We start from the raw sequence: 19,016 nt of genomic DNA, 5'->3' as shown, positions 1-19,016 counted from the left end.
ATTTTTGAGTTCAAGAAACAGTAAAGCAAAAGAGAGGAAAGTTTTGAGTGGTGAGCTGAGGTTACCTTAGAGGAAACCCTATAAAAACATGTGCAGTTTGGTTGTAAGATGCTGCGGAGAGGCGCCACAGCTTAGTGGGGGCAAATAATTGAGGTTAAAAGAATAGTGGATAAGGCATAGAGCAATTGTCTCCGTCTTTGCTGACTAGATTTACATGGTTTCGCACTATGTAAAAACAGAAAAAAAAGTCATAGTTATTGGTACAGGTCTTTGTTTATTGTGATCAAGTAAGAAGCTAAGTCTTTTTTATATATATTGGCATTGTGAAGCAAATGAGTGATAAATTATTTTCAATGTTTCCTGCTTTAGTTATTGTTGAGATCTGAATAAAACGTTTAAACTTATCTTACCAAGAAAAAGGGCAGGAAAAAAAAGGAAAGAAAGGTCAATAGGAAATGAATATCTGGCAAGGGAATATATCCAAAGCATATCCAATTGCCATGGTTTGAAAAATTAATGTCACGGGGGAAAGTATCTCTTGGTTGCCTAGGTGTTTTATCCTTTTTCCTTTATCAGTAGTCCTACTATTTCCTCTTCTTATTATGCCATTATTACTATAGTTTGGTCTTATCACTTATGTCCACCTCATTCTATATAATTGTGTAGAATATATTTCAACGGTCAAGTGAGTAAAAAATCAAGAGATAAATTAATTTAACAATAAAAGACGTAAACGAAAGCTTGATATAAGTAAGAAATGCGCTTAGTGTGTAAAATCTTGCTCATTCTCTAAGTTAAGGGGTTTATTTACAAGCGAGCCTAATTGACATTTGTGAGTTTTTTTTGTTGCTAATAACAGGCATTTTATCTATTGCTGACTGAAATAAAAATTTATAAAGAGGGAACTGAATGTATAGTCCCCTGCGAGTCTGAAAGTAAGTGCGGTAATACAAAAGATGGAGGGTTATCAAAAATTAAAACATTCTGGAATTGTGTAGGATCCAAATCTTTGCCAAAACGTGCTAAAGTTGTTATGAAGGTAAACTCCTCAATGCGACTGCATGACATATATATATTCAACAATCTCTTAACCAACCTCAAGGAACTATTCATACGTTGTTAAATAAAAATAAGGAATGTCAGTTGTTGATAATTTTATCAGCAGCCAATTATTCTCGAATGAGGCCATTCAACAGTGCGATAAAAGAATCAATTAAAAAAGATCCCCTAATTCCAATTAGGAATTCAATGGTCCCTTTAGGAACATCCCTTCCAATTGAGAATATTTATTCATCTTACCATTTAACAACTCATAATTATATATATATATATATATATATATATATATATATATATATATATATATATATATATATATATATATATATATAAAATTGTCAATCCTATTTTCTCTAAATTATATCCCCTCTTGATGACATTGAACGTGGATTGACAAAATATACAAATTAGTGGTGCCATGATTGTATTGACCAAGATATCATTCATTATCAGTCGGAGGTCTTGTCCCGCTGGATTGATTTCGCGCTCGGTCGCATTACTAAGGTAGTATGCTAACGTTGTTCGTGATCACAATTTGTGACTAGTGTGCTCGATTGGAGATCTTGTTTCATCTGCGTGATTTTAGGATCAGTCGCATAATAGAATTTTCCCTTGTTCAAACGAGAGAAATTTTATAAGTGTTTTCGAGAAATCGTTGTTTATTGTCAACCGCGGAGAGGCGCCACATTTGGTGGGGCCAAATAATGGAAGTTTAAAGCAGTGGATAAGGCCAAGGGGAAAATTCTTTGTTAGAGCTGACTAGACTTTCTATGGCGTCTTTCAATTTTTCAGTTTTTAAAGTTTTTTTGTTTACGGGTCTCTCCACTTTCGACAAGTTTTTGTCTTCATAGATCTTTGTGTTTGAGAAATCTTTTTATTGTCAATAAAAGAGATCTTTAATTTTGGCATAAATCATTTTCAATGCTTCCTATTTTAATTGTATAGTAGATTGAAACTTTGAAGCTTACGTTACAAAGTAAAAGGAAAGGAAATCAGGGCCAATATATAATGTGTTAATATATGGTAAAAGAATATATAATATATATCCAAAGAATATCCAAGTGAACATAGTTTTTTCTCAAGCCCACAGTTTGAAGATCATTTCATTGGGCAAGAGAATTTTTGACCATTGATTCTTGGGAAAAGTAGTGTAGGTGGCAGTTGGCTGCAACAACTATGTATTGATTGCCTCAACTATGTATTGATTGCCTAATTTCCTTATCTTCTTCCCGTGATCAGTTGTCCTATATATTCTTTTCTTTCTCATCTTGTCTTTATTTGTTTCTACAATCTAGTGTTCTTACGTGTTTTGCTCTTATCACTTATATCTCCACCTCATTTTATCCAAGTTAGAATGTAGCATGGGTTTTCTGACTTGCATTTTTCTGAAACATCACAATCTCAAGCAATGACTACAAAGTTCAACAAAGTATATTAGTAGGTGTATGGGTTATTTTATAAAATTTATATTATATTAATTTTTAATTACTCTATTTTGTATTACCAAAATAAAACTTTTTGAAACCGTTTCAATTACTTGGTTTCTCTCCGGTATTTATGAGGTTTGGTTAACTTTTTATAGTTTTTAAATACATTGTGTAAGAATCACTTGTAAAAATTAGAACACAATAACACGTATACTTGCATATCACCGCGGCAAAATTCTCTAGACATTTTTACTATTTAAAAGATGCAAGAATAGAGATCTATCCCACTATTAATTATTACCCTATAACTTGCTATTTAAGGTCGCTAGAATACCTTGTGGCTTGTTATTCAAGATGCTAAAAGTAATTTTATTTCAATATGAGTAGGAGAATAAGTATAGGAGTTGGTAATTTGGGATTAATTACATGTTGGCTTGTAACCGTTTCATAATCCCAAAATTTAATTCTATATTATTTTTACTCTTAATATATAAAATATATTTTTATATATAAATTTATTCGGTATGATTCGATATTTTATTGATTTATTTTTATAAAATTAACAATTATAGATTCATATAAAAATCTACCATTTTATTAAAAGAAATATAATAATTGGTTCGATAATTCGGTCGATTTTAAAGATCCAATAACACCTCTGATAGTAGCTCATCAAAGTCATTGCAAATATTGTCTGATTGGGTTTTGTTGTAGCAATAACGAAAAATAATCAAATGGAAACAAGCATTGTCGCCAAGACAACATCTTAGGCGTTCGGAAATGGTAACATCGGAGTAACATGGAACAATTAAATGTTGCATTTATTCTTTTACTATAATAGTAAATAAATTGAGAAATGGTTCTGTCATTGTCCCCGAATATTAGGAATATTGTTGGCCTGAGGGGTTTTAATTATGATTGACAAAGGAACATATGCATGAATCAGGTCCATGGACAATGTACACTGATCGAGATCAGATTTAAGCAAAAGGCATGCATGTGCAATGGATAAGTATAAATGGTTATATTTGATATTCCCTAAATGAAAAGGGTGCATAATTGATAAGGAGCATGACCTCTTACTTTAAGAGAACTCTATCCTAGATAAAGAAAGAGTTAGAGATTGAAGTTAACTAGAAATCTTCCACTAAGGAAGAGTAAAGCATTAGAACTCCAGTTAATCCTAATTCTAAGAACTCTATATATTTCAGTTGTGTTCTTTTTTACGGGTGACGCACAAACGTGGAAGTTAAGAAAGAATTCAGAGCAAAATAACAAGGCATTTTGCAAGCAATTCCTATGTGTTACAGGAGTGTGAACCTCAGGCTACATGAACTAGATAGAAGAACCAGTTCCATGTGTCTATCTTTTATTCTAGTTCAATCGTAGTAGGGCTTTTGAGTTTTACCTTTCAGCTTTTATTAGAAGCATTTGTACTAGGTACTTTGAGTTGTATTGTTCAAGTTAGAATTAACTTGAAGCAGTTGCAATAGCATGTGGCTGATTGCTACAAGGGTTAGAGGTAATCCTTAGGTTTACAAGAGTTTTGTAAACATTGTTGTTTGGCTCAGAGTTTTAGTGGAGGTTGGAAAAAATCCTACTGGAAGTAGGTCGTAGTACTTTCACCTTTTGAGCCAGGTATTTTTCACGTAAAAATACTTGTGTTCTTTATTTTCTGCTTTATTTATTCCGCAACAGTAGTGTAAGGAACGCATAGAAGAACCAGGTCCTTCCATAAACCAGCGCACACGAAAATTGGACACCACACAAATCACCCCCTCTTGTATGGTATTGAATTACAAAACATCAATTGGTATCAGAGCGGGTTATCCTTGAAGAGGCTAACACCTTATGAAAAGATCAATATGAGTACACCACCTGAAAATTGGGAAGGGCAATCCACTGCTAGGCCACCACTCTTCAATGGCCAGTACTACTCTTGGTAAAAACAAGGATGAGAGATCACATACAGGCAAAAGACTACGAGCTATGGGACATAACTACTAATGGTTCACTGCCTACTTTGAAAACAAATGCTGAAGGAGAAGATGCGCCAAAGACAAGAGTTGATTGCAATGCTGAGGACTTGAAGAAGTGGGAGAAGTATGCCAAAGCCAAGAAATGGCTTATGTGTGGACTTAGTCTAGATGAGTATAGTCGAATCTAAGGCTGCTCCACTGCCAAGCAAATCTGGGACACACTACAGGTGGCCCATGAAGGAACAACTCAAGTAAAAAGATCAAGAGGAACCTTTTTGTTTCTCAATATGAAAACTTTTCCATGAGAGATGGAGAAACCATTCAGAAAATATACACAAGGTTCACTAAATTGACCAATGAACTAAAGTCTCTTGGAAGAATTATTCCTGAAGATGAAAGGATTGAGAAGATACTAACCACGGTTTTACCAATTACATAGGAAAGCAAGATCACTGTCATTTAAGAATCAAAGAATATTGCTACACTTCCTTTAGACGAGTTGATTGAAAATCTCAAGACTTATGAACTAAGAAGGCAAATCATGAAAATGGATGTGCCTAAGAAGGAAAGGAGTTTGGCACTCAAAACTACTAAAGATTCTGACTTGGAAGATGATAAAATGGCAATGATTACCAAAGACTGCAAGAAGTACCTAAGGAGAGGAAAGGTTTCTTCAAGAAGTAGAAGCTATAACAAGGCAAGAGCTCCAGAGAAGCAGGCTAATGATGGATGCTACAAGTGTGAAAAGACTAATCACATAATCAAGAATTGTCCTTTGTAGGAAATTGAATGAAAAAAAAAAAAGAAAGAGCTGAATGAAGGAACAGAAAGAAGGAACAGGTTCATCCCAAGAAAGGCAACATTAAAGGATCAACCAAGGCAATAGTTGTTGCTTGGGGAGATAGTTCATATGAGAGCTCGGATGATGGTGGATAGTGATGAACGAGTTCTAATGGCTATTGGAGAATCTGATGAAGAACCTGAGGTCCAAGTGAAGGAGATGAGCCAAATATGGTACATGGATAGTGGCTGCTCAAAGCACATGACAGGAAGCAAGAACAAATTTCTTTCACTTGAGGACCTTGAAGGAAGTAATGTCTCCTTTGAAAATGGAAAGAAATGTGAAATCATTGGGGTCGAAAAGCTAGGTAAATCTGACTCTCACTCTATCGAGAATGTCTAATTAATATATGGACTAAAATACAACCTAATAAGTGTATCACAATTATGTGGTAGAGGTAACATGGTAGCTTTTACCTCTACAAAATGCTTTGTGATAAATCTTATCACTGACAAAATAGTTTTGCAGGGGAAAATAGTGAACAACATATATGTGGTGGATCTGTCCACACTTTCAGATAATGAACTCACTTGCTTAAATGTGTTGGACAATGATTCCCCCATGTGGAATAAAAGACTTGGACATGCAAGTCTGAATCAACTCAACAAAATAGTCTCCGGGGATTTAGCGATAGGGCTGCCTAACATTAAGTTCAAGGAAGATAAAATTTGTGACGCTTATGTAAGGGGTAAGAAAATGGTAAGTATTACCAGGACAATGGAACTGGTCCATATGGATCTGTATGGATCAATTAGCACAATAAGCAGATGTGGTAAGAGATATGTTATGGTACTTGTTGATGATTACTCTAGGTTTACTTAGACATTATATTTAACATCTAAAGATGAAGTATTTGACATGTTCACTTTATTTATTATAAAAACTTCGAAACAACTAGGTAATCAACTTGCATCAATTAGGTCTGATCATAGTACTGACTTTCAAAATGCTATATTTCCTGACTTTTGTGATGAGCATGGCATAGATCATAATTTTTCTGCTCCTAAAACTCCACAACAAAATGGATTAGTTGAAAGAAGGAAAAAGACTTTTGAGGAAATGGATAGGACTATGCTACTTGCTAGTAAATTGCCTCATAGATTCTTTGCAGAAGCTGTGAATACTGCATGCTACATCATAAATAGGTGCATGACTAGATCCCTTGTTGAGAAGACTCCCTATGAGTTACTTAAAGGCAGAAAGCCAAATATATCCCACCTTAGGGCATTTGGATGCAAGTGCTTTGTGCACAATAATGGAAAAGACTCCCTAGGTAAGTTTGATCCCAGAAGTGATGGGGGAGTATCCTTGGGATATTTTTCACATAGTAAAGCTTATAAGATATATAAAAGAAGAACTATGTGTGTAGAAGAAAGTATACATGTTATTTTTTATGAAACTGACATTCTTTCTGAGAGGAAGGAATAAGATGATGAAGAGATTGGGATGGTAAGAAACTCAAATGATGAAACCACAGTCCAACCTGAAGCTACACCACAGGAAGGAACAGGTGATGGAACAAGTCCTTCCACCCAGGGCAACCTGACAGGGGAAACTAACCAAAGAGGAGCTGGTTCTCAAACCTCGAGGGAACCAGCCCATGAACTTGTTCCTCAACAACAAAACATTGAAGGAACATCTAGAAAAAATTAGTTGGTTGTGAAGCCTTACAAGTATCAAAGTTCTCATCCCATTAGGAACATAATTACCGATCCAACCTCTAGAATCAAAACCAGATCTTTTTTAAAGAATCTGTGTGCTTTCGATGCTTTCTTATCTCTCATTAAACTTAACAATATTTTTGAGGCTTTGCAGGATGCAGATCGGGTGAATGTAATAAAAGATGAACTCAACCAATTTGAGAGAAGTCAAGTTTGGAATTTGGTACCAAGACTCAAGGACAGAACAATGATTGGCACTAAATGGGTTTTCAGAAACAAACTTGATGGAGATGGAACAGTCACAAGGAACAAGGAAAGATTGGTGGTTCAAGGATATAGTCAAGAAGAGGGCATAGACTATGATGAGACTTTTGCTCCAGTTGGAACATTAGAAGCCATTAGACTCCTTATAGCATTTGCTGCTTACATGGAATTCACTCTCCATCAGATGGATGTCAAGAGTGCCTTCCTCAATGGCTATCTAAAGGAAGAAGTGTTTGTCAAGCAACCTCCTGTCTTTGAAAGCAAGGAATGTCCTAATCATGTGTAAAAGCTTGACAAGGCACTTTATGGGCTCAAGCAGGCTCTAAGAGCATGGTATGAAAGACTATCTAAATTCTTATTAGATAATGGCTACAAGAGTGGTAAAATTGACGATACTTTATTCTTGAAAGAAAAAGGTAAAGATCTCTTGGTAGTTCAGATATATGTTTATGATATAATCTTTGGATCAACAACTGATAGGTTAAGTAAAGAATTTGCTAAACTAGTGGGGAGTGAATCTGAAATGAGTTTGATGGGTGAGCTTAATTTATTTTTAGGCTTACAAATTAAACAAAATTCGAATGAAACTATGATCCACCAACAAAAGTATGTGAACAAGTTGCTTAAAAGGTTTAAACTTGAAGATTCCAAAAGAATTGACAATCCTATAGCAATATCCACAAAATTAGATTGGATGAGCCTGATTCATCTGTTGATCAGAAATGTATAGGGGTGATTGGCTCTTTGTTATATCTTACTGCTAGTAGACCTGGCATTGAGTTCAGTATAGGTCTTTGTGCTAGATTTCAGGCAAATCCAAAGAAGTCTCACTTGAAGGCTATCAAGTGGGATATGCTAATGCTGATTATGAAGGTATTTTTGCGGATAGATGTAACGACCCGATAGGTCGTCTTGACTACTAGTCCTTATCTCCATATTCTGAGACCCCCTGAAGCTTCATTTGGTGTTTCTTGGTTTGTGTGCATGGTCCTTATCGCTTTTCGAAAAGCTTTTATATGAAATTTTGATAAAAATAAAAATTTTGACTAAAAATGAGGCTAAAGTTGACCACGGTCAACATTCTTAGTAAACGACCTCGGATCGGTATTTTGATGATCTCGATGGATATGTATCGTGATTTTAGACTTGGGCGTATGCCCAGAATTTAATTCGGATGTCCCCAACTTGATTTGACTTGTTTCGCCAAAAGCTAGTAATTTAAAGATTTGGAAAATTTCCTAGGTTTGACCGTAGGATGGCTTCTTGGCTATCGGGTTCGGATTTTGATTTTGGAACTTGGTATAGTTCCGTTTTATTATTTGAAGCTTGTATGCATAATTTGGTGCAATTCAGAATTGGTTTGATATGGTTCAGACGCTTAGTTGTAATTCTAGTGCTTCTTGAGTCTCCCTTTAAACTTTCATTCGTTTTGAAGTTTGATTCATAGTTCTAGATGTTATTTTGGTATTTCAATCATGCGCGAGAGTTCATATGGCGTTATTATACTTGTGTGCATATTTAGTTTGGAGCACGAGGGTCTCGGATGAGTTTCAGACGCGTTTCGGAAGAGTTTTGGATATCTTGAACTATCTGGTGCACTACTGCTTCTAATGCTCGAATACATATCTTGCAATTGCGATTTGTGATCGCAAAAAGGAGTCGCATTTGCGATTTGTTCTACTTCCGCATTTGCGATTTTGTCATCTCAATTGTGATTCCATGTTGAGTAGGGGTATCTTCGGATTTGTGAAGAACTTGTTCGCTTTTGCGAAGGAGGGCAGTTCGCATTTGCGATCATTTTGTCGCATTTGCGATATTTGGGCCTCTGATGCGCAGTTCTCATTTGTGACCTTTGCTTTGCATTTGCGATGATCGCAATTGCGAACAAGACATCCCAATTTTACAGCTGGGTAAAAGAGAAAAAAATCGGGACTTAGCTCATTTTATACTATTTCTCAACCCTAAACACCATAGAGGCAACTTTCCAAGAGACGTTTCTTCCCAAAATTATTGGTAAGCAACTTTAATCCATTTCTTTTCAATTACTCATTACTTTCATGTGTTTTCAACATCAAATCTAGCATTTTTATGGTAGAAATTAGGAATTTGGGTAGAAATTTGAGATTTTATAAAATTGAGATTTAGACCTCAAATTGAGGTCGAATTTCAAAATAAATTACATAACCGGACTCGGGGATTAATGGGTAATCGAGTTTGGTCCGAATCTAGAATTTTGACCAAGCAAGCTTGGGGTTGACTTTTGTTGACTTTTTTTCAAATTCATTAAAGATTGCATCTTTTTCACTCATGGGTAGTTTCTGAAGCCTATTTTGAATTATTTGAACTATATTTGGCTTAATTTGATTGTTTTGGAGGCTAATTCTCAAGGAAAAGTCGCGGTTGTGCCTTGATTTAGTTGCAGAGCGAGATAATTATCGTGATTAACCTTGACTTGAGGGTTTAGGACTTGCTGATTTATTTGGTACGTGTATTATGTGTGGAGATAATGTATATATGAAGTGACGAGTATATATGCATTGTCATTGGGTTAAAGCATGCAGGTGCAAATCGTTTCTTTGTATTATATTGTTTCATTGACTATGTTTTCCATGCTTAGGTTAGACTATTACTTTTTAATTATTCGTCTCATGTTTATTGTTTATTTTGAATATGTTAGAAATTTTGAAAGTTGAGTTTGTTATCTTGGCATTATAATTGAAGTGAAATTTCTTCACGCTTTGCATTTTTTATTCAGATTTGTATTGTTACTTGGTGAGGAAGAGTGAAAAGCACAAGGGGTGTTGCCCTGCCTTATTTGCATTCATTATCATATATTGAGAGGTTGTGAGGATTAAAGCGCGAAGGGTGATGCCGTGCCATTTTATTTATGAAATCACATGGTGAGGACGGGAGTAAAAGCATGAAGGTTGATGCCGTGCCATCTTTATTTCACTGTCCTATTTGATTCCCCGATTTGTGATTTACTTGGTTATATTGTTGCTCATTTCAGAAGATGTTATTTGGTGATTTCGTACTTTCGATTCTTATGATATTTCCTGTTTCGCATGTCCTCTCCCAGTTAATATTTTATTGTTTTACTTGTTACTTTGTTTTCATATATATATATATATATATATATATATATATATATATATATATATTTCTTTTATACAAGATTTTACGTAGGTGTCTTGTATATACATATACATATTTTTTTTATATAAGATTTTACGTTGGTGTCTTGTCATTAGGGGTGTTCATGGTTCGGTTTGGGTCGGTTTTTTCCTAAAAAGAAACCAAACAAAGTAAGTCGGTTTATCAAATATTGAAACCAAATCAAATCAATTAAGTCAATTTTTTAGCGATTCGGTTTTTGTCGGTTTTTCGGTTTTTTCGGTTTTTTCGGTTATTTATCGGTTTTTTCTTAAATATGAGACATACACTACCAAAACGCATATTTCTGCGACTACATTTTCAATGTAACACTATCAAACTAATTGCTCTTTTAGAAATCTATCATTTAACAAGATATATTGATGATAATTGACTCAAATAGTGATGAATAATTTAAGTACTCAATTAAAAATTGATTATTATTAACATGAAATAAATTTTTGTACTTAGCAAAAGAAAATTACTAATCAAACTAGAAGGCAAAGAATTAGATTATTATAATAGCAAAGAACTAGACTAAAAATACAAATGACTAATATGTACTATAAAATTTCAGAAACTTTATATAAAAATATACATATATATAGGTGTAATAATAAATTTATATAGCTACTTTTATAGTCGGTTTGGTTCGGTTTTTTTTCGATTATTCTTTTATTAAAACTAAAACCAAACCAAATTTGATCGGTTTTTAAAATTTAAAACCAAAACCAAACCAAACCTAAAAAGTATCGATTTTTTTAGTCGGTTTGGTTTGGTTTTTCGGATTTTTATGAACACCCCTACTTGTCATAGCCTCACCACTACCTCGTTGAGGTTAGGCTTGACACTTACGTAGTACATTGGGTCGGTTGTACTCATGTTACACTTCTGCACTTCTAGTGCAGATACTGGTATTGGTCCTGGCGGTGTTTGGAGGTGTGTCTGCTCGGATCATATTTATTTCGGAGACTTGAGGTAGAGCTGCTGGCGTTCGCAGACCTTGAAGTCCCCTTCCATTTTCTATCTTTACTATTTATCTCATTTGAACCGTTGTATTTATTTCAAACTATACTTGTAGAATTCTAGTTGCTCATGTACTGGTGACACCAGACTTCTGGGATTGAGTTATACGGTGCTATATTATGGGTTTATTTAATGTATTTCAGCTTTAATCATCGTTAATAATTATTATTATTCTATTTTGAACTATTTAATTATTAAATTGGTTAACTAGTATTGGCTTGCCTAGCAAGTGGGCATTAGGCGTCATCACGGCCCCGAGGTTGGGATTCCAAGTCATGACAATAGAAAGAGTAGTTCAGGTATGACACACTTTCTTGGCTCATGTCTTGTATCTTGGGCAACTAAAAAGCAAAACTCTGTTGCTTTATCTATTGCTGAAGTTGAGTGTGTGGTTGTTGCCTCATGTTGTGCTCAATTATTGTGGATTAAATAATAATTAATGGACTTTGAAATTGATGTAGGATGTATTCCTATCTCTTGTAACAATACTAGTGTAATCAGTATGACCAAGAACCCGGTTCATCACATAAGAACTAAGCACATAGATGTTAGGCATCATTTTTTTAGCGATAATTTTGAAAATAGTTTGATCTCTGTGGAATTTTGTGCTACTAAGCAAATAGCTGACATCTTCACAAAAGCTTTTAGTAGAGATCACTTTGAAAGGAACATGTTGGAATTAGGGATGATTAAGATCACCTAAAAGAAACTGGTTTTAACTCAAAGATTGGTTTGATAATTTGTGAATTTTGTAAATAATTAGATTAGATATTGCTCAGTCTTATGCTTTTATTAGTATACTCATGTGCCATGTGCTAAAATGTCTCACTGATGTCTAATAATATTACTCTTATTTTCTTGGAAAATTCAGTCTTACACACGAGAACTTTTAGTGAAGAACCTGGTTCATCGAGCTTATGAAGTATGTATTCTACACTATGCATAATTTGAAATAATTGTATTTGAATCACGATCTAAAAAGAGTCCCACTTTGTCCCAAACTAATTTTTGAACCAACCAGTTACAAGCAAACAAGTTTCACCAAGAGTCCCATGCGGCATAATTGCTGAAAACCTAGGAAATAGCCCAATGTCCTTTCAAACAGAAACTTTCAATGTGATTAGACCTCTAGACTTCAAAAAGTGTCATTATACACTCAATCTCCATTTCTTTAAATTAATCTACTATTATCATCTTCTTTCTTCTCTCATTTTCAAAGAACCAAATCTGCAAAACCCTAAAACTTTATCAAATTTCTTCATCTACCAACAGTAAACAAATGAAAAATCTTTTGAGAACCTTAAGAACATTGAGAATCCCTCATAACCATCCAAAAAACTATCACCCATACCTTCAACCACCTAAACCCCTAACAAGAGACATGTCAAGGTGATTGCTCGGAAAACAGTGGCTAGTAGAGAATATGCCAAAACTGAATGAGATGCTACAAGCCAGTCAAACAGAGGAGCCCCAATAATCAGATGAGTCCTTCAAGTCTGCGACTGAGGGGGAAGAACCAGTTTCATCTGAAACTGAACAGCTAACCTCTAGTTAAAATCTTCTAATATTTCTTCTGAAGTTGCTAAAAATCTTGAGAAAAGATTTGTTTTAGTTGGTACAATTACTGGAATAGAAACTGGTGTGTCTAGAAAAATAGGTGGTAAAAAAAAGGGGAAAAAGTGAGGGTGTTCAAATAGATGTGAGGGGGAAGGGATAAGAAAGAGTGATTGAAGTTTCTTCACCCACTTCTGCTGGTATAAATAAAGTAACTGAGGCAATGATGTTATAGAGTGAGGAGTTTGTTGAAGAAGAAGAAGAAAGTATAAGAGAAGAAGGAGGCAGTTAGGGATGACAATGGAGCGGTGTAGGTGGACGATGGGGCGGGGCGGGGCGGGGCGGGGCGGGTTTGATCTTATGCGGGTGCGGGACGCATTGAAACTGATTTTTCAAAATCTAATGCGGGGCAGGGCGGTTGCGGGTTTCATTTCGGGTTTCCTTGCGGGTTTACTCTATGGAAATCACTATAGACTGTACAAATAAGGCACTAAGTCCAGTAATAAATATAGAGTGGCTGGAGAATATGACTATGCTATTATTACTGTTAACTATACAAGACATTCACCTATACATGCCAAGGACCTTGTCTAGTGTCCACTACTGTTATATCATATTCCATTAAGTATCAACACACATATATGAGCTTACATATTATATATTACAAACTAGTTATAAAAATATTATGGTGCATATTTGTTATAAGAAAATTTATCAAGTACAAACTAAAAGTAAATTTAGGTATATGATATGTTGATGTTACACTTTTCAACGCATTTATTTTTGTCATGACCCCAAATCTCCTCCGTAGGATATCGTGATGGTACCTAGTCTCTAAGACTAGGAAAACCTAATAATATGCGGAAACATCAAATAAAAACTCAAAATTTCAAAACATCAACAATTTCATCAATAGACTATAAGCTAAATACGTACAATTTCCCAAAAATCAGTGAGATATAAGTCACAAGCTTTAGATACAATGCTGTCTATTTGAAACATAATGAAATAAGGAAAACAGGGTAGAAGTGGACTCTGAGGCCTGCGGACGCAGGCAGGTATACCTTGAAGTCTCCAAAGTAGCAACACAATGCACTAATATCGAGGTTGATAGGATGTACCTGGATATACATAAAAATATGTGCAGAAGCATAGTATGAGTACACCACAACGGTACCCAATAAGTGCCAGGCCTAACCTCAGTAGAGTAGTGATGAGGTCAGGTCAAGGCCCTACTGGAGATAATAAGAAACGAGACAGATAATATAATGACACAATGAAATAACATGGAAGTGAAATAGTAAAGAATTTACGGAAAGTAACAACACGGAATTAAGGAAAGCTAATTCAACACGAAAGGAAGACAAGAATTTTACATGCTAAGGAAACAACAACCAACAATACAGCAAATAAGGAAGATCAACAGGGGCACTCCCGAGGTACCGCCTCGTAGTCCCAAATCATAAAATAGCTCACTTTCCTTATATCACAGCGGGTGCCTTTACATTTAGTTTTGAAAATCATTTTCCCGAAATAACACCCCACGTTTTAGTCCACCTTATCACACCACATGGATTCTAGTAGTTCCCCTACTAGCCACGCGTATCAAGCCCACCTTATCTCACCGTATGTGTTTCAACACTCAGACCTTATACCACCGCATGCATATCAATAATCACAACGGCACGACAAAAACCTCGTGCATCAATAACAACCGCACGACAGAAACCTCGTGCAATAATAATAACCGCATGGCAAAAACCTCGTACAACAATAACAACAGTACGGTAGAAACCTCATGCAACAATAACAACAGCACGACAGAAACCTCGTGCGAACAACCAAACAATCATCTCCACAATAACACGAAAGCCAAGACAAACAACTAAGTAAATGATATTTCACAACTTTCACCTTACCTCAAAAGAACCACGGCCTTGCAATTCAACACCAAACTCAACAACAAGATATTTCAAGGACAACAATTTCAAGTAAGGACTTCCACAGTTAAGTAAGGAATACGGAAATCAAGAAAAGCAAGTAATTCAACTAAACATGTGATACAAGTTGCAAATAGGAGATAAGACAAGTAGACATGAGAAATTAGACTAAACATGATGACTATAACATGCTACAGTAACTGAATTAAGGCATGAAAAGGAAACTACATGGCTAAAACCGGAATTTCAACATTTAGCTCGTGTACGCACTCGTCACCTTGCGTACACGGCCTTCACATATTACAAATTATCACAACAGTACCAAATCCTATGGGAGTTCCCCCCCCCCCCCCCACAAAGTTAGGCAAGTCACTTTCCTCAAACCACACTCAATCAATCAATTAGAAGGCATTTCCCTAGATTTTCCAACTTCGAACGACTCGAATCTAGCCAAAGCAATTTCATACTATAAATATAACTATAGGAAACTAAGAATTGAAAAATCGCTCCAAAAAGTCGACCCAGACCCATGTCTGGGAACCCGACCAAAATTATAAAATTCGAAAACACATTCGATATCGAGTCCAACAATACAAGATTATCCAAATCCGGCCTCATTTAGCCTTTCAAAATCCAAAAACTTGGTCTAAGAACTTCTACACTTTTTTCCCAATTTTTCCACTCCAAATCTCTAATTACATGATGAAATCAATGACAGATTAGTGGAATTTAATCAAAAATGAGTTAAGAATCCTTACCTCAACGCTTCCTCTGAAAATACCTCAAAATCTCACCTTAATTCGAACTCTCAAAGTCCAAATATGAAACAAGGGAATGAACCCTCGTTTTGGAATTTAAGTATGTTGCCCAGTTAATTCCTTCTTCGCGAACGCGGAAAATTCCTCGCGTTCGTGAAGCACAAAGATGCTACTGCCCAGATTTCCTCTTACACGAACGCGAGAATCCACTCGCGAACATGGTGACCAAGGGTTCTCAAGCTTTGCGATCGTGAAGCCCTTCTCGCAAACGTGTAGATCATGCGTGAGTCTCACCCCAGGCTGCCTTCCTCATCGCGAACACGTAACCCAGTCCGCGATCGCAGAGCAAAAAATTCTTCCCTTTTGCGAATATGTGGCCATATTCGCTAATGCGAAGGGTAAACTTCTAGCAAATCTCTGAAGACTCTACGCGAACACGGGAGCATCATCGCGAACGCATAGAAGGACACCATTACTGAGAAAAACTAGCAAGTTCAGAAATTCTTCAAAGTTCTGAAATGCATCGAACATGGTCCGAATCACACCCGATGCCCCCGAAACCTCAACCAAACATACCAACAAGTCCTAAAATATGATACAAACTTAGTCGAGGCCTCAAATCACATCAAACAACATAAAAACATGAATCATACCCCAATTCAAGCCTAAGAACTTATGAACTTATGAATTCTAAAACCAACGCCGATTCATACCAAAACAACTCCGATTGATATGAAATTTTGCACACAAGTCATAATTGACAGTACGAAACTACTCCAACTTCCAAAATTGAAATACGACCCTGATATCAAAAAGTCCACTCTCGGTCAAACTTTCCAAAATCTTCCAACATTCCAACTTTCGCCAATTAACGCCGAAATGACCTACGGACCTCCAAATCAACATCTGGACATGCTCCTAAGACTGAAATCACCATACGGAGTTATTGAAACCACCAAAACTCTATTTCGGGGTCGTTTTCACACAAGTCAAACTACCATCAACTCCTACGACTTAAACTTCCAATTTAGGGACTATGTGTCCCATTCCACTGCGAAATTCTCCCGAACCCGACAACAAGCGCCCCAACAAGTCACATAACCGCACAAATTAAAAATAGAAGGAGAAATATTTAGGGAATGAGGGCTAATACTCTCAAAATGACTGGCCAGATTGTTATAATTTTCTAGCTTTTACGCATTTCAATTCAATTATATTTTCTATTATAATTTCTGAAAATAAAAATATAATAGTTGGATCCATATGAGGGATTTAAGAAACTGAAAAAAATAAAATATTAAACTTGTGTTTTTTCAGCAAAAATAACAAAATGAAAAAAATATTGTGGGGTGGGGCAGGGCGGGGTGAGTTGAAAATAGAAAAACCTGCTATGCGGTGTTAGGCTCAAACCAACCCCACACCTGCCATGTCCTTTTGCCATTCCTAGAGGAATGAGTCTGGGGATGCTAGTGTAGCAGAAAGGCTGGTTAGGTTGAGGAAAAAAGTTCCAAGAACTTGTTCCATCTAGGAAAGAACCCCTCCATGACCTACCGAAGAAAGTATATGATAGTTACAATCCAAAGAAGAATAAAAGTTCAGGAGTCAAGATCCCTGGAAAGGTAATGGGCGGCAAGAAGATAAAGGTTACCTCTTCTATCCTTATAGAGACTCCTCCCACAAGAGGAAGAACTACAACGAGCCATAGGAAGCAGAGTGAGGCCGACCTAGAAAAGGCTTTAGCTGAGAGTGCAAAGAAAGTTGCTGCTAAATGAAAGAAGAAGGTGGGTGAGACATGTAAAACCATTAAGATAGAGGAGATGAACTTGGTCCTTCGTGATGAGGATGAGGCAGAGGAAGTGGAGGTTGTGACTCCAAGTGCTAAAAAGAGAAAGACTTCTAAGAGGAAGTCCCTAGAAAAGTCCATTGTGATAGAGGACCCTGCCCTGTCAAAAAAACCGAGTCTGCTAGAAAATCAAGAAAAGTGCAATTTGTGGAGGAATAGAGTAAAGAAGAAGAGACTGATGAAGAAAAATATAAAGTGGTAAAGTTCCAAAAGAGAACAATTCTGAAGGGGAGGCTCCTCAGTGACTTAGAAGAGGAAGGTGTGGTGTTGTTGTTGGAGAAGTTAGAGATCTAAGGCTGGAAGGACGTGGTCCTTCAACTAGAAGGAAGGTTGGCTACGGCTGAGATTGTGGAATTCTTTGCTAATTGTGAGATTAAAAATGGAAGGGTCAAAGGTGAAGTGAAAGGAGTGAAGGTGAGCTTAGATGATAAGGAGCTAGGTGAGATTCTAGGTGTACCTACTGAGGGGTACAATGACTACACCAGGTTGTGGCCTAGTCTAGAATGTCTTCCTACCTCATTGGCCAACACCAGGAAATCTGCTGATAGGAACGTGGAGCAAGAACCCAGGGTTGTCTATAAGAGTGAAATGAAACCCCCACAAAGTACTCTTTGAGTTTGTAAGCAAAGTGGTTCTGCCCAGACAGGAAAGAAGGCACATTGCTACCTTCATGGACCTGGTCCTTATAGAGTTCTTGGATAATAGAAAGCAGAACGACTGGCAAGGGTTCATAATCTAGCTCCTTAATAGGTGGTCTGTGGCACTAAAACTCATGACATATCCTATGACTTTATCCTCACTGATGTGCTTGCTCACTTTAAGGTTTCCCTCAAGAAATGAGATGTTTGCACAAGTAAAGATTACTTTGGGGCTGACACTTTGATTGACTATGACTATGAAGTCCATACTGCTCCCAAAGAACCTAGTTCATCCAAGAGGGTGCCCAAGAATAGCAAAGTGAGAGCATTGGAATAGGAGATTGGGGCTAAGGATGCTGAGATTGAGAGGATGAAGAATAGGTTGGCTGAAGTGGAAACTGATAGGGACTCTCTTAGGTCTGACCTTGCAAAGGAGAAAGAGAAGAATGGAGGCATTCTTCAAAACATGTTGAAGCTGTTTCAGACGAGAAACCAAGAACCTGGTCTTTCCAAGTCTTAAACCCTTCCTTGCCTAATTTGTAAGCAGTGACCTAAGTGGGATGTTGTTTGCTTTTTTGCTCATGGTTAAGTGCTTGTATTTCTTTTTATGCTTTGTGTAAGAATCTTATCAATGAAATTCAAAGTTTTTGATCTAACTATTTGTTGATATCTCTTAGTTGGTTAATATCCTTAGATTTATAAGAGAAAATTGAATCCAGGATTGCATTTGAAGTAGACTCAATGGCCATGAGTATGATCTACTAAAATATAGTTACTTAACTTAATTATACTTTTCGATGATGCCAAAAATAGGGAAGATATGTTGTGCTTTTGCTTTAGTCTATGATGTTTATAACCTAATGAACCTGACCC

At 36.3% G+C, this 19,016-nt stretch overlaps 1 protein-coding gene across 1 annotated transcript; it reads left to right on the top strand.

Annotated features, from left to right (window-relative positions):
* Positions 1 to 5,390: 5,390 nt before the first annotated feature.
* On the top strand, positions 5,391 to 17,434 carry LOC138898626 (uncharacterized). Its single transcript, XM_070184705.1, has 6 exons — positions 5,391 to 5,642; positions 5,775 to 6,005; positions 7,122 to 7,500; positions 7,594 to 7,767; positions 7,962 to 8,104; positions 17,168 to 17,434. The coding sequence occupies exons 1-6, from the start codon at positions 5,391 to 5,393 to the stop codon at positions 17,432 to 17,434; spliced, it is 1,446 nt and encodes a 481-aa protein (XP_070040806.1).
* Positions 17,435 to 19,016: the final 1,582 nt, after the last annotated feature.

Source organism: Nicotiana tomentosiformis, chromosome 9 (genome assembly GCF_000390325.3).
Source record: "Nicotiana tomentosiformis chromosome 9, ASM39032v3, whole genome shotgun sequence".
NCBI lineage: Eukaryota > Viridiplantae > Streptophyta > Magnoliopsida > Solanales > Solanaceae > Nicotiana > Nicotiana tomentosiformis.
This window is presented reverse-complemented; position numbering and strand designations above follow the sequence as displayed.